The 25705-nt window shown below is 38.0% G+C and overlaps 1 protein-coding gene and 1 pseudogene across 1 annotated transcript; one reads left to right on the top strand and one right to left on the bottom strand.

Moving 5' to 3' along the window:
• Positions 1-1504: 1504 nt before the first annotated feature.
• Positions 1505-5441, top strand: LOC131250842 (putative disease resistance protein RGA3). The gene has a single exon (XM_058251197.1). The coding sequence runs from the start codon at positions 2394-2396 to the stop codon at positions 5433-5435; it is 3042 nt and encodes a 1013-aa protein (XP_058107180.1). The 5' UTR covers positions 1505-2393; the 3' UTR covers positions 5436-5441.
• A 3787-nt stretch (positions 5442-9228) lies between these two features.
• LOC131250845 (nucleolar protein 56-like) lies at positions 9229-24542 on the bottom strand (annotated as a pseudogene).
• Between the last annotated feature and the right edge of the window lie 1163 nt (positions 24543-25705).

Here is a 25705-nt window from a genome sequence, read left to right as displayed (position 1 = left end):
GAAGCTGATATTTATTTTTTCCCTTCATCTGGATCTTTATCACCAAATCAACAGATTGGATGTCAAATAAACAGTACAATGGGCTTTAGGAGGATTTTAATTGTGAATATCCATTCATTATTTTTTTCCTGTGGTGTGGCCCACCTAAGATTTATATCCCTATCATTTTTTGTATCAAGCCTTAAAATGATATGTAAAAATGGATGAACTGGATGGATGAAACACGTACATCATGGTGGGGCATGGGGCTGGTGGTCGGTGCTCTGTGGGGCCCACCATGATGTATGTGTATCATCCATGCAGTCCATCTATTTTTATATATCATTTTATGATATCATTAAAAAACTGAAATATATATCAATCTCAAGTGGGTCACATTATAGGAAACAGTGTTGAATGAATTTTGACCATTAAAAATGTTTTGGGGGCCATAAAAGTTTTGGATGAAGCTGATATTTATTTTTTCCCTTCATCTGGATCTTTATCACCAAATCAACAGATTGGATGTCAAATAAACAGTACAGTGGGCCTTAGGAGGATTTTAATTGTGAATATCCATTCATTATTTTTTTCCTGTGGTGTGGCCCACCTAAGATTTATATCCCTATCATTTTTTGTATCAAGCCTTAAAATGATCTATAAAAATGGATGAACTGAATGGATGAAACACGTACATCATGGTGGGGCCCACAGAGCACCGACCACCAGCCACGGGGCTGGTGACGGCTTGGCTACTCCCCCTAACACCGGCCATTGGTTGGTGGTCGGTGCTCTGTGGGGCCCACCATGATGTATGTGTGTCATCCACGCAGTCCATCTATTTTTATATATCATTTTATGATATCATTAAAAAACTGAAATATATATCAATCTCAAGTGGGTCACGTTATAGGAAACAGTATTGAATGAATTTTGACCATTAAAAATGTTTTGGGGGCCATAAAAGTTTTGGATGAAGCTGATATTTACTTTTTCCCTTCATCTGGATCTTTATGACCAAATCAATAGATTGGATGTCAAATAAACAGTACAGTGGGCCTTAGGAGGATTTTAATTGTGAATATCCATTCATTATTTTTTTCCTGTGGTGTGGCCCACCTAAGATTTATATCCCTATCATTTTTTGTATCAAGCCTTAAAATGATCTGTAAAAATGGATGAACTGAATGGATGAAACACGTACATCATGGTGGGGCTCACAGAGCACCGACCACCAGCCACGGGCTGGTGTCAGGGGAGTAGCCAATCCGTTCCCCTTTTATCCCATCATATACGCATCTTTCTCCATTTGTGGGTCCCTTCCATTTTATCACTTTACTGGCAGCTCTTGGATGAGTGTACTGTGGTATGTTCATGATTGCCAGAGTTGGGATATTTGGAGATTCCAATATATCAATCTGAACCGTTCACTAGATCCAGAACATAGTTTCAAGGGCTACAATTAAAATTGACACCGAGCAGATGGTTGAAGCATTCCATAAGTTTTCCTTCCCTTACAAAGCTGTTTATTTTCTAAGCCGTGGATGGAATGGATGGGATTGGTTGATAAAAGGAGTGCTTTAAAATAATAAGCCATCCATCATGGTCTCTAACAAATGGATGGTTCAGATTGTTAGTTACACTTATTTATGTGCAAACAATCTGAACCGTTAATTTTATAAGGTACTGATTGGATGCCTGGATTTGTCTGATTTTTGGTTGGTAAGCCATAGCATGCCTTCCAGAGCTAACCTCATTCTCTACAGTTGCATCTTTAACTCTCCTCTTCTTTTCTTCTCTACATTTGCATCTTTCACTACTCTCTCCCTCTCTCCCTCTCTTCCATATCTTCAGTCCTTCCCATTTCCTAATTCTACAACTATTTGAACTCAAATTCCTCCCTTCTTCCCATTTACATACCAAAGCAACTCTTTCCCTCTCTCTCTACCATATCTTCAGAGTCCTTCCCATTTCCTATTTCAAATTCCTCCCTTCTTTCCTTCTCTCTCTCTCTCTCTCTCTCTCTCTCTCTCTCTCTCTCTCTCTCTCTTCCATATCTTCAGTCCTTCCCATTTCCTAATTCTATAACTATTTGAACTCAAATTCCTCCCTTCTTCCCATCTACATACCAAAACAACTCTTTCCCTCTCTCTCTACCATATCTTCAGTCCTTCCCATTTCCTATTTCAAATTCCTTCTTTCCTTCTCTACATTTGCATCTCTCTCTCTCTCTCTCTCTCTCTCTCTCTCTCTCTCTCTCTCTCTCTCTCTCTCTCTCTCTCTCTCTCTCTCTCTGACCCATGAAATTCCTTGCCATTGCATATTTCTAAGCTTTCCAGAGCTCTCCCACACATCAAATTCCTCCTTTCTTCTCATCCATACATACCAAAGGGAGAAAGAAAGAAGAAGAAAATATGATTGATTCCCTCGTTTGTTCCGTGGGCGACAAGTTGAAGACCGTCATCCAAGATGAGGTAGATTTGTTGGTGGGTGTCACCAGTGAGATCGAAAAGCTTTCCAGAACTTTCACCTTGATTCAAGCTGTGCTGGAAGATGCTGAGTCTCGACGTGTGAAGGACAAAGCAGTGACGATCTGGTTAGAGAATGTCAAAGATGTGGCCTACGATGTGGATGACATACTAGATGAGTCGACGACAGAAGCTCGCAGACGACAAGCTCCTGATGAAGGTGATGTGTCCTGTTTCAGCTTCCTCGTTACTTGCTTCCTCTTCCCTGTTACTGGTTTCAATAATGTCAAGTTACGCCACGAAATTGGGAGTAGGATAAAGGAGGTGAGGGGTAGATTAGATGATGTTGAAAAAGAGAAGAACCTATTGGGTCTTAGAGTAGATAGTGGGGAGAGGGAGAGAGTGGATAGTGAAGTTAGGAGGGGTGAGATAAGAGAGCGAGAGACAAGCTGCCTACTTGACCAGCCGTTCATTGTCGGAAGGAAAGATCTAAAAAATAGAGTCGTAGACTTGTTGCTAGGGGGGAGTAGTAGAGAGGTGAATGAGGTGCCCTTCGTCATTTCTATCGTTGGAATGGGGGGCTTGGGCAAGACCACCCTTGCTCAACTCATTTACAACGATAAAATAGTCGAGGGGCATTTCCACAAGAGAATGTGGGTGTGTGTTTCAAACGATTTCGATGTGAAACGTATTACGAAATTAATCATAGAATCTGCAGATGAGTCTAGTTGTGAGGATCTAAGCCTGGCACTGTTGCAAAGTCGTCTCAGCCAAAAGTTGCAAGCAAAGCGATTCTTGCTTGTGCTTGACGACGTTTGGAGCCATGATAGCAAGAAGTGGGACAAGCTGAGAGGTCCCTTCCAAGCTGGTGCACCCGGGAGTCGAATCATTGTCACCACTCGTTCGGAAGATGTTGCATCGAGGATGGGAAGTACTCACATGCAGAAACTGGATGTTTTATCTGATGATGATTGCTGGTTAGTGTTCAGCCGTAGAGCACTTGAGCATCGGAGTGCAGAAGAGCGTTCGGATTTGGAAGAGATTGGAAGGCAAATCGTAAACAGGTGTGGAGGGGTGCCTCTCGCAGCAAAGACGATAGGGAGTGCCATGTGCTCGAGAAAGACGAGAAGGCAGTGGGAGCTTGTGTTGGAAAGCGAGATATGGAACTCAGGTGATATCTTGGGAGGTGTTTTACCGGCTTTGTTACTAAGCTACCATGATTTACCTGCAGCTCTGAAGCAGTGCTTTGCGTATTGCTCTATTTTCCCGAAAGATTGGGAGATAGAGAAGGATACGATAGTCAAGCTATGGGTGGCACAAGGTTTCATCTGCTCCAAGGGAAGTCAAGACATGGAGGAAACTGGTGGGCTGTATTTCGATGATTTACTAAGACGCTCGTTGCTCCAAGATGCAGTAGTCGATGATGGCAAGAACATAGTCAGTTGCAAGATGCATGATTTAGTTCATGATCTTGCACAATCTGTTGCAGGAAGTGACTTTTCACTGGTGCAGATCGGAAAGCCAGCTTCGTTAAACTTCAACAACATCCGCCATTCTTTCTTTGCCCGTGATGAAGTTTATGATGAAGCTAATGAAGAGGCTTACATTTTGGCCACCTTGTATAAGGCCCACAAGCTGCGGACGTTGTTCCTTGACTCAAGAATCTCCATGGTGCCAAGAATGTCATTCCATTATTGGAGACGCCTTAGAGCATTGGACTTGAGTTATACCAGCATTAAGAAATTGTCTCCAACGGTGGGACATTTGAAACACTTGAGATTTCTTGATTTGTCTCGCACAGGCATAGAAGAGTTGCCAGAGGAGGTGTGTAATTGCCTAAATTTACAAACATTGAGACTCAATTGGTGTTGGAAGCTAAAAAAACTGCCTGGAGGGATGAAGAAAATGATTAACCTGAGACATCTAGAATTTGAATTATGCGTCAATTTGAAGCACTTACCGCAGGGTATAGGGAGACTAACTAGCCTTCGGACGGTTTCAGAGTTCATTGTTGGGGGTAGCAACGAAGGATGTAAATGTGGAGAACTGAAACACCTCAATCATCTTCAAGGAAGTCTTCTGATTACCGGCTTGGACAAAAACAGGAGCAGGGACGAAGCTAGAGAGGCAGAACTGAATAAGAAGCAGCACCTTCATACTCTATCCTTCAACTACAAGAAAGACTATGATGAGCTGTTGGATGAAGAGGTGAAGAAAATAGAGGACGTGCTTGAATTTCTCCAGCCCCACACAAATTTGAAAGAGTTGGCAATACAGTATTACGGAGGTTCTACGCTTCCCAAGTGGATAGAGGATCCGGTGTTCTCCCATCTAGTCAGGATGACACTCTCGTGTTGTTGGGAGTGTATACAATTGCCAGGTTTTGGGAAATTACCGTCCCTTAAATACCTTGAAATTGAGGGCATGAGAGAGGTGAGAAAGGTGGGTGTTGAGTTTAGTGGGGTTGATAACAATGACGGAAGTGGATGTGTTGTCTCATTCCCCAAATTGGAGACCCTCTTCTTCGAACACATGCGTAATTGGGAGGAGTGGGAATTGAGAGGTGGAGTTGGAGAGGTTATGCCATCTCTCCTCCAATTAGAAGTAAAATGGTGCCCAAAATTGAAGGAGTTGCCAACCAACCTTCCACCGCTCCTCCAGAAGCTGACTTTACAAATAAGTAACGAAGGGATGTTGTCATCGGGAGGGACCTTACCCCTCCTCCCCAGTCTTAAACATTTGATTATTGCCTGTAGTTATAAGCTGACATCGTTCCCTTGTGGTTGGTTGAGACAATTCAAAGCCCTCAATACTTTGGAAATCAAATTCTGTGGGCAGTTGCAGTCTCTTCCAGATGAGGAGTTGCAACAGCTCACCATGCTTCAAGAATTGATCATCCATGGCTGTCATCTTTTAAAAGAGCGCTACGGAGATGGAGGAGAAGATCGGGACAAGATTGTTCAAATCCCCAATATATCATTTTTGTAGGAAAAGGTGCATGAGATTTTCTTTCGCTTTTGTTTATTGCTTCTCGCTGTAATTCTTCTTCTCTTTTATACAAATTTTTTTTTTTTTTAAATTTAAATTTTAAGCTGTTTATCAGATGTTGATGGTACTTTACTTGGTTCAACGTATGACCTTGTTCTGTGTTTTGGAGGTCAGGTTTTATGCCCCCCTCCCCTCTATCTTGTGTACTTTTTTCTTTTGTCCTTTTTAAATTAATAAAGCTTATGATGGTCCCGTCTACCTTCACACACGCACACACGCGCACATGTTTATTGGACAGTCTGTCACACGTGTGACAATTTCATTTCTTTTTGACGGTTGACACACGAGCGGGTCGAACCAATTCCACTACAATACATAAAAATCATGAGGTATGTGTTATATCCAAACCGTCCATCCATTTTGCGAGTTTGTCTTAAGGCTTGAGACGATAAATAAGATAAATCTAACTATCAATTGGACCACGTTGCAAAAAACAGCGGGGGATTGAAAGTCTACCATTGAAACCCTTTTAAGGGTCAAATAAGTTATGGATCAATATGAAAATTGTTTTTCCTCTTCATCCAGGCCTTTGTGACATTATTAACAGATTGGATGGAAAACAAACGTTATGGTGGGCCTATGAATTTTTTTAACGGTGAAAATTATTATCTCCGCTATTTGTGGTGTGGTCCAGTTGATTTTTGGATATGATTAATTTTTTTTGATAATTTTCTAAAATTAACTCGAAAAATGGATGAACGATGTGGATATAATAAATACATCACTGAGGGGCCATGTAACTTTGATCTCCTTTGAACCGTTCGTACAACTCGGAGCTCGAGGAACGTCAGCTCTTGTCTTCGCGCCGTACCTACATCACCTATGCAGCTGGTGTGTGGGACACCATCCAATCTGCTTCCGGTTTAATTCCAGCTTATACATGGCACGTGTAACTTTTTACTGCATGCGTATCAAGCGTCCAACCCTGCCAGAGTATCAAACAAATCCCCATTGTCTATTACGGGACGAGTAGATTGAAATGACAGCTCGGCTCGTTATTTTGTGTCAAAATTTAAAATGGATTAACAAATGAGGACCGCAGGACCAGCCTAAACTGTAGGGATGTGCACCGCACCATATGTGGTCCGACAGCTGTGATCGGCACGCCAAGCACCCAGTGATGGCCCAAGGCCGAAAATGCATCCTACCCATCCGGTAAAAAGAGTCATAGAATCTTAACCGTTGGCCTTTCTTTAGGGTTAGAAGTTTGCTAATTCTACCCGTGCATGGAACCGTACACATCTACACGCCGTAACACGTGCAAATATGAAACTCTTGTGCGAGATCTGAGCTTTCCATAAGATTGGAAATCATTATCAGATCCAATCCGTCCTTTTTTTTCTAATTCAGGGATGGAATGGTTATAATTGCCTAAGAAAAAGTGAATTGAATTGTTGATTTGATTTATTTTTGTGTAGACTAATCTAGACCTTGGGTATTAATGGTCATTGGTCGAATGATCAACGTTTGCTAGATTGGTGTGATATTTGCATGCCCATCTCATGAAACGTGTGATGGACCAAATAAATAGTATAAAAATGGATTGGACTATCAAAGTTTCCCAATGCAACCAGGAGCACTGTAACTTAAAAGAGGGCTGAGTGCTGAAGCATTTCTCATAAATGTTTTTCTTGGCACTAATACAGCCAAGAGGAATCACAATTAGAGCTATTAGCAAACCGAATCAGCTCTGTTAACTCGCTCATTTGACACGGAGAAGCTCAACTTGACTCGGCTCAAAACTTGAGTCAGTTCGAAGGTTCACTTAATGTAAATATTTATATATTTAAATAAATTATATATATTATATATTAAAATTTTTAAAATCTAAACTCGAACTCAGATTGTAGGCTCGAACTCCAATTTGCCTCAAAAGATCGAGCTCAAGCTTGGCTCAAACTTGGATTAGGCTAGCCCAGGCTACTAACCGAGCCAAGTTGGCCATTTAGGCTGGAGGACTAAGCCGAGCTAAGTTCGAGCTATGGTAACCTCGCAGCTGAGCTGAGCCAAACTAGGCCAAGCTCAACCTGGTTCGGCTTGTGTACAACTCTAATCACAATGTGATAATATGATATTTAGGATTGTGTTCAATGATCCAAACCATATACAAGATGGGCTTCACCACACATGGAATTCAATGTTTTCTGTTGAATTTAGACGGACCTTTTGATCACCGCTTTGAGTGTTATTGATTTCAATGCCTATGATTTTTAAATCTTGAAATTCTTTTCGGCAGATTCCTTCATCGTTGAATTTTCGAATGTCAACTGTTTGACTGAATTCGACCACATACGCATGCCTAATGGATATAGCCCTAGTGTCTGCTTGGAATCATGGAAAGGAAAGACAAGAAAGCACCATTTTTCATCTAAGTAATTTTTCCTCATATGTGAAGCCATTTTTTTTAGCAATTAATAGAAAACAAAATTTTTCACTTATTATTATTTTCCCACTTTCATCCTTGAGAAAAACTTTTTTTTTGAAGGAAAATAAATTTTTCAAGAGTTAAACCATCCACCTTTAAAAACCTCTCATGTGCTGCATTTGCCAATATAACCCCCCTACATCATTTAATGGCGGGTTTAATCGTGCCATTTGATCTTATAATCCAAATGTGCCACCATTCACTTTTAATAACCTCTGCCACATTTTCCAATGTAACCCCCAAGGTGATTTGATTCCCTTGCCATCGAATTATCTTGTCATGTACGCCAACATGCCATTTGGTCCCAATAACCCCCTAGACATGGTTTTTATGATAAATTGGAGATGAACATTGTTGTTATAGTTACATAATTTGGACAACATCATTACAAAGTCACGTGCATGTGTCAAATGCATGCCCCACATTGAAAATGATAATATTGTCATTTCGTATGGTGCTTTTTTACTACTGACCTAAGATCTAATATGGACGCCTGGTGCCTTTTAATTGGGTCATGTCGGAGTTACGAGTGACCTCTCTAATGATGGGTTACCGGCAACTCGCATCCCATGCATAAACATGTGATTATGTATGTGCGCGCGCAGGCGCAACATGCCACTATACAACTTCAAGCATATCACACGTGACAAGAATGCCAGGCTTCAAGTGCCTCATATATATTGTGAATGCCACGTGTGACGATAACATTCAGAAAAATGAATAAATAAATAAGAAAATGTTTGTTTTGCCAAGCAACAAATTGAAAAATGTCCAAACTTTTTAGAAAAACCTTGTGAAAAATTAGTAACGGGAAGCATTGTTTCCTTTCCTAGTTTCCTAGAAAGAAGTTTCCTAAGAAACACTATTTACCTTTCCCTGCTTTTTATAAATCCAAACAAGCCCCAAGTGAGTTTTTCCTTTTCTTTTTTTCCCTTCAAGAAACAGGACCATCTGGTAGCATGGATATTGGGCAGTTAGGAATTAGAATCCAGGATTTTCAATCCAAATCATGTTTAGAACCCTCAAAAACAAGAATGAAGATCGCCAAAGGAGCCCCTTTCAAATTAGAAGGGGAAAAAAAAGGTGTATGTAAAATCCAAGGAATTTTTAGTTCTCCAACTGTAATAACTACTCTCCCCACTTTTAAGGTCTGTTGTCAAACAATTTCTGGATTTTACAAGATAAAAAATCTACATTAACAAACGCAGTTGAAGAATGCTAGTACTGCTAAACGACCCCTACATCCATGATAAAAAAGATTGGTGACCAATGTGACAAGAGCACATAGCTAGGAAACTACAGGATCAATTCTTCCAAAACAGAAATAAAAAATTGACTAAATTATAAAAATTCCATTAGATTCCCGCAAAATGCATATGGCATAACTGAGGCCACAACAAGGAGTAAGCGTTGCACAATAAGGCCCATGAGTAAGCATTGGTCAATGAGGCCCACAACATAAACAAAACTCAAGAAGACTCGGTACCAAAAAAGAAAAGAAAATAAAACTCACTCATCTTTGCTTATTAACAACTTCTTTTTCTTCTTCACGTCACTGGGGGTATGTAGTTCACTTCCATCACCCTCTTCACCCTAATTCTTTTTCTTCTTTTTAGCAGTCCCGTTCTGTTCATAATCCAAGCCATTCGTGCCATTGGAAATTTTGGGAACTGGCTCATCCACTGACTTGCGTTTCTCTTTCTTCTTCTTCTTCCTGGTTTCACGCTCATCAAGAGCATCTCCATCAACAGTCTCGGCTAGTTTATCCTCTGCCATGGGAACACCATCCACTCCCTCACTTTTAGCTTTCTTTTTCTTTCTTTTCTTTACTGAAACTTGTGTGGGTTCATGATCTGTATCCATTTGGGTCTTTTCTCCATCTGCAAGCATTCATATCAAATACAAAACAAATCAAACAACGACATACATGCTTTTCCTAAATCTGCATCAGATCATATGTCCACATAAATTTGACAAGAGAACCGTGACTTCTGTCTTGTGTTTTAATTTTAATTTTAATTTTTAAATTTATTAAGGTTTTGACATATAGCACCCTCTATTTCAGACCAAAGATAAATAGCACCCACCCTGGAGCATTTGTCCAAATGTGGCCAAAAAACACGTTGCCGTTAATTTTTTGGATGGGAAAAACTAACCATGACTGGGTTAGCAGATTTTTGGAAAATAACAATTTTTTTTGAAAATGACAATATTACCCCTCCCAAATCGACAAAAACCTTGACCCCACCCCTAACAATACAAACCGTGTTGGCCTGATACAGGGGCAATATGACCCCATATCAATGGTGAACAATTCGATACGCAAAAACCAAGGTGAGAAAAACCCTCCAAAATGTGCAAATGCTGCTGCAGAAAGTGGTGAGCACATGGTATTCATTAGTAATTCATTACCAGGAGACTCGTATGATCCTCTACCTCAGGATGTGTCTAGCATCCCCGGGCCCTAGTTCCGTGGTCAGTGATCTAAAATGTAATTCCGATAAGCCCCAAAGTAGACAGACTGTGGAAGCAACAGCTCCTTAACTGGACAACCCTAATAAGGGCTGCAACTTGGTTTCGGATTGACCCACACCTGGTTGACACAGCCCAAGTTCGAGTCAGGCTGGGTCTATTGGTCAGGGTCCTCGGGTCGAGTTACGGTTTGCGCATATCCAAATCAGGTTACGCTAGGTTGGGAATGATCTCATGCATTTGGTTCGATTTGGGTCAATTTGGGTTAGGTTGAGTTGGGTTGGGTCAGGGTTGAGCATGGAGGAATTTAGGTTGGGTTCGGATTGGGCACCTCAAGTTAGATTTAGGGTTGGTTCAGGTTGCAGGCTAGGTCCTCTCGAGGTCAGGTCGGGCTCGGTTTGACCCTCAACCCGACCCAAAATTGCCCGAGTTGCCGCTCTAAGCCCAGGATCTTTTAAAGAGCAGAAGTCCACATCCACCTAAAGAAGGCCAAATTTGCTGGTTAGGATCTTTCCAAACTTTTTAAGGGATTTGGAGTGATGGTCAATACATGGTCGGGCGAATCAGACCAAAAGCCAGCCCCTGATCTATTGGCCTTGTGGTTGGTTCAAAATTCAGTTGTTGGTATGTGTATATGGTGTCGGGCATGCCAGAACCTATTACAGCTCGATCCGAACAGAAAACCTATGACCCCAAATGCCTAGATAGACAGAGAGACCGTGAGCGGTTGTCTATAATCAAGAATCGAAACAGTTCAACCATCCATTCAGCCTCCTGTAAATGAAATCAGGCGATTTTGCAAAATGGAGGGTTCGTCCTTCTAATGAGTTCTTTTTGCCTTTCAGCCGAAAGGAATTGTTCTCATCGTGATAGCAAAGATAACCCGATTCGTGCAATGTAAGAGTAAAAGGAACTCAATTGTATTGAATAAAAATGAAAATAAAAACTTACAATAATATTTAGTTAGGATCTAAGTCTTCCTTAGTCTTGAGCATGGACCAAGGGAATTATACTACTAAAAAAAAAATAATAATAATAATAATAAAAGGTCATCCTTACAATCCAGTACTTGCTCTAGATGGACGGGAATCACACTATTCCTAATCTAAGTCGACCAAGCATAGCAATGTAGAGATAGACAGGATTACACTACTATGCTAAAGCCAGTCCAGCATGGTAACATAGACAGGTTGTCTTAGTCTAAAATAAGCTAAGATGAGATAAAATAAAAGGATAGGCAGCCTTGCGCTATAAATTTGATAAAATAAATGGATAAGCAATGTTAGAATGTAGATTTGACTTGTGTTGAGTTTGCGAGGACCTGGAGCTCTTCGATCTTTCTCTTATTTATGTGATTTTGAGGCAGCAGTTGGAGAGAAATCTTCGTAGTCACTCTTTATGTCTACTAATGTGAAAATAACTATCTAGGTCCGAACAACACCACGTATGTTAGTCGTTTGTCGTGGGTTGGCCACTAGTTGTATGCACATTCTGCTTCTGTTACCTAGACGAGAGTCACACTCAACATGCCATGTGTTGGTGATAGCTATCTATTTCTCCACGCAAATGTGTAATGCGCTATGAAACTCAGTTAGCTTGGTGTGGTTGTTATTCCACTCTTCAAGCGTTTTCGGGCAAAAGGCATCCATGAGATGTTAGGGTGCATCAATCGAATTCATCACTTGCCATAACTGTGTTTCAATCCATACACATCGTCGGTCATGAGACCACTATCGTATTAGATGGCTTTGCCACATAAGCGGGATACGCGACACGACACGTGTTGCATTGTTGTAGCCAGTTGAACTTACCCTTCAAACTCAAGACTTTACATATTCTGATCACATTCAGCCATAAGGCAGCTGAAGAGATCTTTCGTTTATCTCTTGTTGAGATTTCCCTACTACATGATATCATTTGAGTTGCTAGATCTAACACAGTCAGATTAGGTGTAAACATCTTGCTTGTCCAAACTGAAAGGCTAAAAGACACTACATATTCTAGGGTTGAACCACAATGCAAAACACGAATCTTGTATATTCTCAAAAGAAGAAGAAGAAGAAGTAGTAGTAGTAGTAGTTAGAAGCGTGTAAAGATGAAATTAGTTGGAGCCAAGTAGCCTCCAAAGGCACACGAGTTACAACACCACATCAAATACTATACACATGAAATATGCCAATGACATGCGGACTGTTAATATTGTGACTCCGCCATTAATTGTAAATCAGCCAAAACATACACCTGACTATTGTGAATTAATTGCTAAGTTTTGCCTATTAGTGTCATTTGTACACCAACTAAACTGTTAAGGGTCGTTTGGCACCATGGATTTGGGGGGATTTCAAATCCCCTAAGTTGTTTGGCACCATAAAGTAACTGGGGGTTTCAAATCCAGGGGGTTTCAAATCCAAGGTGAGACCTTGGATTACATCTAAAATTATTCCCATAGTTGCATGTGTAACATGTGTATCACTAGACTATTAATCTATTGGACACATGGCCCACTAATGATATCCCAAAATAATTAGATCATCAATTGCATCACTATAATTACTTTAATACGATGATCAGCACCATCCAAACATTGTCCATGTAAATCAATGGTTAAAAATCATTGGTTAGTCACTCGGACGTGATCTTGTGCTTGTGGCCCATCCGAGACTTGGAATTTCATCATTTTTTGGCAAAGTATATATTTCAACGGGCTTATTACAACCATTGTGTCAAAAATTACATAAGTTTACTAATTAGAGATATTAAAGTTGATTTAGTAATTAAATTCAAACCCCTGCAAATATACTATGAATAGCTACTTTTGGATTAAAGTTGATTCTCAATCTAGGGTGCCAAATACAACAAGAGGATTTCAAATCCAGGGGGTTTCGAATACAGGGGGTTTCGAATACACGCTCCCAAACAGGCCCTTAATATCATCTTTGTGACCTATCGGACCAATATGGTTGAGGACCAGCTGAATGTATGGTCTAGATGTCAGCTAAGTATGAAACATGTGCAGTAAAAAATGAGGATGTATTGACCTCTATGCCTTCAAAGGCTCTGAATCAAGTTCAATATAAAAAATACACATTCCTAGAAGAGCACCGGCAAATGCACACTTTTAGAAGATAAATGGTTATTTGATAGCTGCAGCACTTTCTGAAGCACAGAAATTTGTATGTAATGAAGAATGCCTAATTTGGAGCACTATGAATTTGACATTGGTTACAAGATCATCTAACGGTAATTCAGATCAGTTAGCTAATTCGAAAGTTGAATACGCAAGTTTGGAATCGTACAGCATACAAGTGATATACAGGTGATCTGCATATGAGGAAAATGTAGCAGTCAACAATTTGATCTACATAAAACAAGTATGGTAGCAGCAGGCATTGGGAAAAGGCCCTTACCTTGCTTCTCCTGCGAGTCTTTGTTTAATGCACTATCAATAGCTGCTTTCATAACATCCAAGTTCTTCCGTGGGGCAACACCCTTGTCATAGAAGTCCAGCCTCTCCTCCAACTGCTCACGAAGCTTTTGCCCAAAAACAGTGGTATTCATCTTGACGTAGAGCGGGTCGCGGACAGTTACATGGCCAAGATGGATCAGAAAAGGCCCGGTCGACGACAGAAGTGATCCAGACTGTCAGACCTGAGATCGGGCGTATCTCGCAATCCGGAATGAGTTACCTGACGTAAAATATATGATTTTGGGGTAGAACGAGCTACTTTAGCCAACCAACCCCGCTACACCGGGTTATGCAGCCCGGAATTGCGAAAAACCCCTGGATCGACGGTCATTTACCTGTTTTAATTTCGTTTTTACTATAAATAGTAAGTTTTAGTTTGATTATAACTCTTCATCCATCGGGCTTTAGGAGTTGCGCCCAACGTGAAAAGAGCTTAGAATAATTAGGAGAACGGTTTGGTGAAGCCAAATAGGACACTTACTATTTTTGGCCAAAAACCTTGCGCACTAGTAGACATCACGACCGTCTATAAATAGTAAGTTTACTATTTATAGTAAGTCGCGGATTCTAGGAGTTTGAGCTGTAGTTTGATTCTGATTTCTTTCCCAGTGCTTGGTACCCCTATTTAAATGGTTGTGAACTCATTTTTATTAATTAATTAATCAATTTCGAATTTATTAGAATTTATTTCTATTTTCTGCTTTCTTTCCTCGTGGATTCGAGAAGTCTCTGTGAGGAGTCCAGAGAAGCTCCGTGGATTCGGAGTAGTTATCCTCATCACGTTCATCCCTGCGTCACATCTCTACACAAAGAATACAATATTAACAGTAGTCCGGCACAAATCCACCAGACAGGTAGAGAAGTAGAATACAGAAAGACCCATGTTAAAATAGTTAAACTGAGGAAAAATCTAACCTGAGAAACAATCAATACGGGATGCAATGGAACACTTGTTTGCAAGGTAACGAGCTAAACGACCTTTGTTCCATGCAGATGCTCGGCCGATAAAAGAAGAATGAAATATAAGGCCATATTTTGGCGTGTTCCCTCGGGTTTTCAACGCCCTAAAGACAAACAATATCAATGAGATAATGACTCATGTATCACAGCAAAAGAACTCAATTTGTCAATACTCAAATAATAAAAATGGTTATGAGCTTTCACAATAGGCATTTCATTGAAAGGAAAAAAGGAGTTGTTGACTCTGATGTAGCTAGAAAGAAATTTTCACAATATCTCATTTAAACAACAAACTGATAGAACCTGTACGGATTCTGTGAGAGAGAGAGAGAGAGAGAGAGAGAGAGAGATCAACACATAGAAATAAAATAGGAATGCAAATTAGAAAATTTGCGTTTTGAATGGGTTTAACTAAATTAGCAAAACCTAAGCATTCCAAGAAATGGTTTTGAGAATGAGCCAATTAGCCACTACACAGCTTTGAACACAAACATGTCCTGTATAATAGAAAAACTGACCATGACTGTAATGACCCAGAATTTTGGTACACGTGTATACACATACATGTATGTACAATTGCCTTCATTGGAGTATACACACATAGACCCATGCATACATCCACGCACCCATGCACACATGCATCTATCGGCTCATGTAAATTGTAACCGTTGATGTGTGATCGTTTTGCTTAGTGTGAACTATTAATTAATGTCATTAATTATTACATGATTTTGGTAGAATATATATAAGTTTATTTATAATGCACTCTCTCAACTCATATACTTAAGACCACGTGTTTAATTATTAACTAATCCAAATCTAGCCAACATCAACTATTGAATGTGCACTAAAATTAATCTGATCTTAACCACTGGATTGTTGTTAAAAAATAAAATAAAAATCAAGAACAACCCATTTTTTGTGGGAACCAAGTCCACCGTCCGCTTGTGTGTGGCCCACCTGAGTTTCAGATCAGCCTCATTTTTTTTTCCTTATATTTTCTCTTGGCCAGGCCGAGATGATGGACGGATTAGATTTAAATTATTGTTAATGGGACCCACTATATCTTAAAAAACAAAAATAAAATAAAAAATGAAAGTTACATCTTCCGCACGACTAAACCACCTTCTCCACTTTCCTTCCTTTTTGTTCGGTAATGGCCGCCGAACCTCCCACTAAATGAAACCGTCCCAAAATTCTCAATCCTCCATTCCATTACGCATCTTTTTATAAAAAAGAGAGAGAGAGAGAGAAAGAATCGAATGAATCAATCAAATTAAAAAAAAAATTGAGTGAAGGAGAGAAAGAGCTCTGTAAATCAAGAGAGAGAGATTAAAGCGGGGCCGGATCATCAGAATTTAAGGTAGGTGATCTTAACATGAAATTTATCATTTTCAGTTATGATTATGTTTATTTAATCTAAATTTTCGTAGAAATATTATTGTCAGTTATTTTATTTTTTTTAGGGAATCTACTCATTTAGGAATTTTTATTTTATTTATTTTTAAAATATTTAATACTGAAATAATTTATGGATAAATAAAATAAATAAATTTATAAAATAAAATAAATAGTTTATTTAAGATTATTTTATTAATTCTTAAATGTTTTGTTAAGAAATTTTTTTTTTATTAAATTAAATTTCAAATAAATTATAATATCCTACAATATTTTACAGTACAAACAGAATATATAATTAATTATTTAAAATATTTATGATTCATTATGCAGAATTGTAAATATAAGTGATGTAAGATTGATAAGTATATATAAGCAAATATGATTATAAAAATAAAATAAAAATATATATTAATAATAACAAATTATAAATTTTATAATTGTAATATGTAATCAGTATTAATATGATATATAATAAGATATATAATAAAATAAAATAAAATAAAAAGGTTTATAAGATCATTAAGGTATGGTAAAATATAAATATTACGTTTCATAATAATATAGTAGTAATACAATATAACTGTAGGTTATATAAAAAAATAATAATAATGACAAAATATATAACATAATTAAAATAAACATGTGTAAGATAACATTATATTACATAATTAATACACATGTAGTTAATATTATTTATATGATTATATTATAAGTAACAAAATAGAAAAGTTTTATTTGATAATATATAAAAGTTGTGATAAATATAATTTATTATTTTTTTAAAAAAAAATTATGTAAATGATGATATTAACAATTTAACATAAAAGTAATATAATAATTATATTAAATGTATCAAATAAAAATAAATTTATTAATTTAAATAGTCAATTATAAAGCCAAGTTAATCATACTTACATAATGTTGTAACAAATAATTTATATAATAGTAATAGTATTTAAAATCTAAATTAATATATTCCTTGACTTTATTCAATTTAGATTTAAAAATAAATAATAATAAAATTCTGAATTTAGATTTAAGTAGTTAGATAAAAATAATAATAATAATAAATTTTAAATTATCAATAATAATTTAATTACATTATTAATGTTATATTATATAAATTAGTGTGATAATTTTTATTCTGTAAAGATTAAAATCCAAATTTTAATTCTAAAATTTGAAGAGTTAATTAAATTAAATTTAAATGAACTTAAGTTTAAGAAAATTTTCCAAGTTTTGGAATTGAAATTAAATTGATTAGATTTCTATATTTTGAAATTCTAGTGATTAATGTGTATTTAAAACTTTATTAAATTAAAATTTTAATAAAATATAATATTAGATTTTTAAACTTTAAAAAAAAAAAATGTTTTCCTTGTAGTTCAAAATTTTTGTTTAAATTAAAATTTAGATAATTTATCGATTAAACCTAAATATACATTTTCAATGAATTATCAAAAAGAAATTAAAATTTGTTATAAAATAATCAAGTTATTTCAATACATATGTGTGCGTATGTGTGTGTGTGTGTATTTGTTAAGTTTATGTGATAAATAAAATAAAAATTTTAATTTTAGAATTTAGTGATTAAAATAATAAATATTTTTATGCTAATATTTAATATTATTTAAGTAAAAAAAAATTAATTTAATTAAAGTTAGAAATTAAATAAAATTTCTTGTACATTGTTTTACTGTAATTTCTAAATTAAATAATAGTAAAAATAATATTTTATTTAAGTATTTGAATTATTAAAGTTTTAACAAAATGATATATAGAATTATTAATTACAAATAAAAATTTATATTGTTGACATTTTCGATTGTAAAACGGTAATTCATCTTACATACCATCAGCCCAACAACACGAACAGTAGAAAACCTTGATTGGAAACAGCCATAGTTAAATAGACTAACCTAAAATCCAAACCATTCATTAAATAGACCACTTAGGTGTTATTTTCTTTTGGTAGATGGTGTCCTGAAACTCGACTTCTCACGCATCCAGCGAGTGTAGACAGTAACTTAATGCTATGTGTTGCGTCAGTGGGAGAAACTCGTTGAGAGCATAAGCGTGGGTCAGGTCTAGCATGCGACGCTAAGTAGGTCGTGGGCGTATGGTTTAGTCCAGAAATCGACGGTCCAAATATCAGGTGGGTGATTCTCCTCCATTTATGAACTTTCTGATTTTATGTATTTTAGAAAATTTATTTATTTGACATAATGACTTCAAATTAATATTGTCAAATTCCTTTATACATAATATTTACTTTTTTAAATTTTAGCATTTACTGAATCTGATTAACTTGTAGAGTTAGATTTTAATCTAACTTTTATTTATGAAATTTGGTGTTAAGATTTAGACCTTAAATTTGTGTTAAAGTAATTGCTTTAAATTAATTGGTTTAAAATAATATTAATTAATTTGATTTTAGCTTGATGTTTCAGTAAATTTTAGGAATTTTTTTTTACGGCATCGAATTTTCGCACATTTGTATAGAACTTGCATTGTTGTATCGGGATTTAAATAATTAAATTATTTCGCTTCTGATTTTAGAATAATTCATGACATGCATTCATCTATACTGATTACGAAATTATGGAAAAAGAAAGAAAAATGAGAAAATGATCGTGGTATTAGCAAGTAGGGCAATCGTGTCCCTTGGGTGAAAGACCCTAAAGCCAGCAAGTAGGGCAATCGTGTCCCTTGGGTGAGAGACCCTAAAGCTAGCAAGTAGGGCAATCGTGTCCCTTGGGTGAAAGACCCTAGAACCCGTTGGATCCTTCGGAGTCTCCTTTGTGTACGGCGTATGAGTACAATTGTGTGCGCGGACATACGTCAGAGGTACAACTGGAGCAGTAGTCTGACTAGCTAACGTATAAATGAGTCCCTCACCATGAGGTACTGGTGTGTGGGCGTTAATGCAACGTGGTCATACACCTAGGTACGGTGTTGTAAGATGTGATGATTATTTAAATTTTATTCTTGAATTCATGATAGTGTGGCATTCAGTACGTCTTTATGATTCCAGCATCGCATTCATGTCATATGAAATATTTAATATTTTGATTCATGTTTTGGAATTTCAGAAGTACTCTTATTATTTATTCGTTTGATATAAATCTAGAAATTTCATATTTGGTTGGATAAGATCCCACGAGCGGTTGTGCTCATACCCAAAATAACAGTGTTTCAGGTCTTGGAGTTTAGTCGAGGCGAAGCAGACTGAGGATCTAACCATCGGCTTAGTGGTAGCCATATCCGTATTTGTATTTTTTTTAAAAATAATAATAATAAATTGTATAGCAGGAACTTAGAAGTGAGTTTAGGCTGTAATAGTTAAAGGTTGTATTTGATGAATATTGTTTATTGTAATGAGTTTTAATTAAGTGTGGTTGTGAATGTTTAAAATTGAATCATGTCCTGAGATTCGGAGTCGGGTCTGGCCAACTCGGGTACCGAATTTTGGGGCGTGACAATGACTTTGCTAAATAATTTCTGCTAGCTATGATTTTGTAAAATAGTTGAACAGCACAAATTGGAATTATAAAAAAATAAATAAATAAATAAATAAACTCTCTATTTTCAGTTCCTTCTGCTTTTGGGCCCCTTTGGATGGGGGATATCAGTATTATGGCTTAGTCACAATTTTGATGAGCTCCATACCCTCCTCTTTAGATTCATATTATCCATTTATCCTAGTACAATTTCCCTACTTAGCCACAATTATTGACCATTAGAACTTCAAATAGTTGCAATTAAGGAGGACAGCACTGGTTTCGCGCATACTAATCCAACTTGGAGGGCATGAGACAACCGAAATCAGGATTTAGGTTAATCCCGATTTTGTAGGATCCCTTACCCAAATGGACCCTTTTAGAAGAGAAAATTTTCCTAGAAAGAACCTATTTCATCATCATCAAGGCATAAGTAGATGCGGAAGATGCACCTGAAAAGTGTCTTTTCTGCACCGAGGATCTGAAGAGTAGAAGTGGGGCACTTCGCTAAATTTGCAAGACTACCAGCATGAGAAATCAAACGGGCGCGAACAACTTCACCAATCAAAGAAGCCAAATTCAGTGCAACGTCATTCATCTTTGTAACAAGATATTCATAGAGCTTCTTCCTGTATTCAGAGAGGTCCATTACCCTCTGTGCAAATTGCTGAACGTTAATCAAGTCGATTGGAGACAAATCCTGTCCTGAAAAAGCAGCATAAAATTATGAATAGAACATCAGACAGCTAGCAAAACAAATTAATTTCATGAGCTTTGGATGCTTTAGCTGCTTCAAGACTCTCCTTCGCTTTATCCTCATCACCAAGTATGTCTGCTAACCCTGGAATCTTGTCCTCAGTCAACTCTGACTTGTTCACCACGAATTTTGCAATTTTGGCATAGAGATAGTTATCATTGACAATCTTTACAAGTTCAGGGAAGTGCCAAGAGTACCATTCTCTACAGAAAGGTATAAAAATCAAAGAAAGCTTCAATCACAGTTTTTTTTTTCTTTTTCTTTTTCCATCAGTATATAATACAGCAATAAATAAATTGTTCTGGTGCACAAGGTTGCTGTCCACCTTAACCTTCCATCCTGACCAGGACCATTAGGGGTCATTTGGCAGCTAGGATGAGAATCCAAATACTGGAATTGAAATCCCTACGTCTGGATTCTATCAGTTGTGCTTGGCAACCTGGATTTTCAATCCTATAAAATTCAAAAATGGTATTTGGTGGGCTACACTACAAATGAGGCCATTCCAATAGGCAAGTGGGCCACACCAAAAGGGAACAATTTGAAAATTTTAACCGTTGGGTTAGAATTGGAATCTACGGATTTTGCAACCCAAAGTAGCTTGAAATCTAGAATTCCAAGGAGAAAAGGGGCTGTCAAACATAAGGATGAGGTCTTTTGGATTTGGAACCCAAATCCAGGTTGCCAAATGACACCTTATATCTGATGAACCAGTCATGGGTTTGGAAGATGCTAGTGTCTGGCAGGGACCCTGGATCTGGATCACTAAGCATAACCAACACTATCTCAACTAAAGTTTGACAACATGGTTAACAGCTTCTACATGGGCACTACGAACTCAGGTGGGCCATAGCAAGTCAATTCGGAGGTTTTAGGTATAATTATTTTGGGGTGGCCCCCCTGTGTTGAATCAGCCTGATTTTTGGGATCAAGGCCAAACAAGGTACCTAATGGAGGACATGGATTTCATGCATGTTAAATCATTTCCCCAACAATAGATAAAGTAACCATGGTAGGTACTCAGCACAACGTAGCAAGCGGTTTCCAAATAAGAAAAGGAATCTAAATTATGCTTTCAAAAAATATACATTGAATGCCAACAAACCTGACTCTCATGGAGAAGGAATTGACATCTTTGTGTAGGGTATCAAGAAGGAAAATGGCCTGAATAACCAGATTGTCTACTCGATTAACATTAAACTTGACCTTTGCTCGACTGCAACCATGCCCCAAACCCAGTTGAGCCTTTTCTAAGTCAGCTTGCTATAACAGACAGGAAAAAGAAATAAACTGACTGTTATTTTAGAAAGAAAACAAGGACAATTCCATATACAGAACTCAGATGCAAAATTGCAAACCTTAAGGTCCTTGATAAACCTCTCGAAATGTAAGCGTACACCACGAAGGATTTCCAGGAAAAACTCATTGCTTTAGCAAGGAATCTTGGTTGATTCAGAAATCTGCGACCCAATTTTTGGCTCTGTGACACGCAAACTGAACTTGGGCTTCTTTCCTTCCTTAATTTTAGGAAGATTCAGCTCCAAAAAGTTCATCGATTCATCTGTCAAAAGCCCTGCAACTCCAAGAGATTTAGGAATCCATGATATCTGTGTGAATTTAAGCTCCAAAAAACAATTAATCACCTATGAATATCATTGAAACTCTCGAAAGACATTATGCAAATCCAATCAATGAGCTTCACAAGGGGGGGATATTTGTCATTCCATATATGTCCCATTATCAGCAACATACTGCAGGGCCCACAGGCATGACATCAGCTGTTCTGTTTCCTTTCACCTTAGAACATCGCTAGCATACCACGTGCACCAAGAGCCACGTGGGCGGAATTTTCATGAGATCCACCCCGTCCATCAGATACGCTGCCTCATGCTCACATTGGAACCCAAAACTCATGACCATCCAGAACTTTAGGTAAGCCACACCCTAGGAAAAAGTTGGTATGAGGTGCCCAACATTAGTTTTCTGTAGGGCCCACCAAGGTGTTTATATGTCATCCAATCTACTAATTTGATATGCCTCATGAGGATGAAACATTTACCAAGCAATCACAGGATTCCAAAACTCAGGTGGGGCATACCACATGAATTTTGAAGTTTTACATACAGTTTTATGGGGCAGGCCACCTGAATGTTGTATCGGCCTAATTTTTCGGACCAAGGCTTAACAAGGGGTGATGCACCTAATGGACAAGGTGCATTTCATGCACATCAAGTCATGTCCTTTACGTTAGAGAAAGTTACCCTGGTAGGTATCTAAGTGAGGTCTAAGCATTTTCCGTTAAGGTCATTTAGATGCTTGTAAAATTTGAAGTTGTAAATTTTTTATAGTAAAGAGTTTAGCCCTATTAGCAGTCTTGTGGTCGATTTGGGGAGAACAAAATGAGAGATGTTTTCGTAACAAAAGTATTGCAAGTGTTGGGGTCTTTAACAGAGTGGTTCAGCTATTCAAGGACTGAGCGCCTTGAAGAGGCTGCCTGTTTAGGTTCTATACTTTTTATAGCTTAGGTTTGTTGTAGTTTCTCTTAGGTTTGTTTCTGGTTTTTTGTTTTTTCTCTTTTTTTCCTTTCGGTTTGTAGTTTTTGTTTCTCTTTTCAGCTTCTACCTAATAAAGTATCATCTTTAAAATAAATAAACAAATAAGAGTTTGATAGGTAAATTACTTCTTTCAGGTTTGGCTTTAAGTGGTAAAGTGTTTATCGGTAAATATTTTGTCTTGGTTAACTTATAAAAAGTTTACCAAGTATAAATTGAGTATTCTCACAAGATAGAGCTTGGAGCGGTAAAAATCCCACCGAAATCTTCAAATTGCATAATAGGGCTTAATATAAGATGGGCTGGGCTAGTTCAACGAACATGATGGACAAATTGAATGCCTTGCACACAGTATCTGGGAGGTTTTTAATGATGGGCGTCCAAATGCAAACTGTTATCCATGATGTGGCCCACCCGCTTTGGGAAAAGAGCTCACATCAGCGGACGTACATGATGGATGGATTGCGTGTCCTGCACCCGTAATGGTGGACCCCACACAAGGGTGTGTCTATATTAAACATTGCACTCTACCTGAGCATGTAAAATTTTAGAATGTAAACACTTGTAACTTTAATATGAATCTCTCCTTTACTGCAGGAAATAAAATAAAAATTAAAAAGTAGGAAAAAGGTGGAACAATTTACAGTGTTTTTCCCCATCCAAACACTACAAGTGTTTACCACTTAACGATTTTACAGACACCCAAATGACTCCTTTACAAATTATGGATCCTCTCTAACGCATCCATTGAAACTGGCATTTGAGTATATTGTTGATCGATTCCAAAATGATTATGGAACTTTTGTTGTTTTTTTTTTTCAAAATGCTGAAACTCATAAGAAATTAGAAGGCCATGACTTAACTCTACGCATTTCACCGAATTGTCAGTCAAGGAGTAGGACAGCTAAGCTGTAAAACCCTAGAAAATTCATCATCAAAGCATCGGAAAGCTCCATTAACAACCATCAAAAGTTCAGTCACTTCAAGGGGACTAAAATATCGACCAATCAAAAGCAAAAAAAAAAAAAAAAAAACAGTTATTTTATATATATATATATATATATATATATATAGACACACACACACACACACACACACACACACACAGAGAGAGAGAGAGAGGAATGCTTGGAGCCCCGGTATTCTCACCTTCGGAGACAGCATTGCATTGATTGAGAGCGTCGAGAGCCAAGGAGAAGGGCTGGAAAGCGGCGAGTTTCACCACTTTCCTGAATCGGGTGAGGTCGAGGACCGAGTTGCGGATGGCTTCCGTGTTCTGGCCAATTTCGTCGATGCCATGAGCGTGGAAGAGAGAGAAACCCGACGCCGATTCAAAGAGGAGGTAAAGCGCCATCGAACCAAGAGAGAGAGATTCAAAATCAGGAAATGATGGGATGAGATTTCATAGAAATGGGGTTTCTCTATCCTTCGTTCTTCTCTCCGAGGTTTTGAGGAGAAGAAAGGGGAAGGGGTTGGAAGGTCGCTGTTTCAGGGTTTAGGGTTTAACGTACATGGAATCCATATCTTCCATCAGGTACCCCACCCTATATCCCAACAACCCAGGTGGGCCACCCAGTTTAAAGCTTCATCGAACTCTCGTTGCATCCCAACCCTCAGTTTCGGAATACTTGCATATCCCATGCACCACACAGCAGATGAATGAATTGGATGGCCTATAAACACCACTGTGGGCCCTACTCAGAACTAACGGTGGGCATCCCATCTAAGGGTGCGGATTGCCTACTGAGTGCTGAGTAAACTCTGTGGGGCCCACAGTGATGTAAGTTTCTTATCCACGCCGTTCATCAGTTTTTGACCCTGCTTTTAGAGTATGACCTCAAAATTTAAGCATATTCAAAACTCAAGTGGACCACACGACAGGGAACAATGTGAATTGAACACCGACCATCAAGCTAATATTTGTGTTTTATCTTCTTCTAGTATTTGACCTAATGAACAGATTGGATGACAAATCGGCTTGAAAATGGTTTCAATAGCCAGCCACATTCTTCCCCTTTACTTATGGTGTAGTCCGCTTGAGCTCCGGATATGCTTCAATTTTGAATTCATGCCCTAAAATGAGCTAAAAAATGGAGGGATCGGCGTGGATATAACATGTACATTTATGGTGGTCTCCACAGAGTTTATAATATGATGGGGTACTCAACACACAATCTAAGCGCCCATTTAATTGTTTCCAACGGTGTAGACCACCGATCTGAGGTTTGGATTGCTCAACCAATCTGGTCAAAGGCAAGGTAGGCTTTAGGCTAGGCATGGACTGCCTTCACATGCGCCTCTTATCATAAAAGCTAAGGGCCCGTTTGGCCGGTCGGATTGGAAGGGCTTGGATGGTATTGGAAGGAATTGAAAGTCAAATCCTGGGACTGGCCTGGCGTGCCAAACAGAGTCGGTGATCTGATCCCAATCCCATGGATCTTAAGACAATCCACTGACAACACTATCATTACCTTTAAGTCCCATCCAATCCAACCTAATTCTTTCAAATTTGCCTAGGACGTGTTTGGTTTGAGGGATTGGAAGGGATGAGAAGGTTTAATCCCAGGATTGGCCGGGCCCGCCAAACAGATTGGATATAGCAATCAAACAGATTGGATATAGCAATCCAGGGATATAGCAATCCCATGGATCTCTAGACAATCCACTGACAACATCA

Source organism: Magnolia sinica, chromosome 7 (assembly GCF_029962835.1).
Source record: "Magnolia sinica isolate HGM2019 chromosome 7, MsV1, whole genome shotgun sequence".
NCBI lineage: Eukaryota > Viridiplantae > Streptophyta > Magnoliopsida > Magnoliales > Magnoliaceae > Magnolia > Magnolia sinica.
This window is presented reverse-complemented; position numbering and strand designations above follow the sequence as displayed.

What these genes read in the sequence shown, in the direction of transcription:
- LOC131250842 (XM_058251197.1), top strand. Translation starts at nt 2,394, where the DNA reads ATGATTGATTCCCTCGTTTGTTCCGTGGGCGACAAGTTGAAGACCGTC.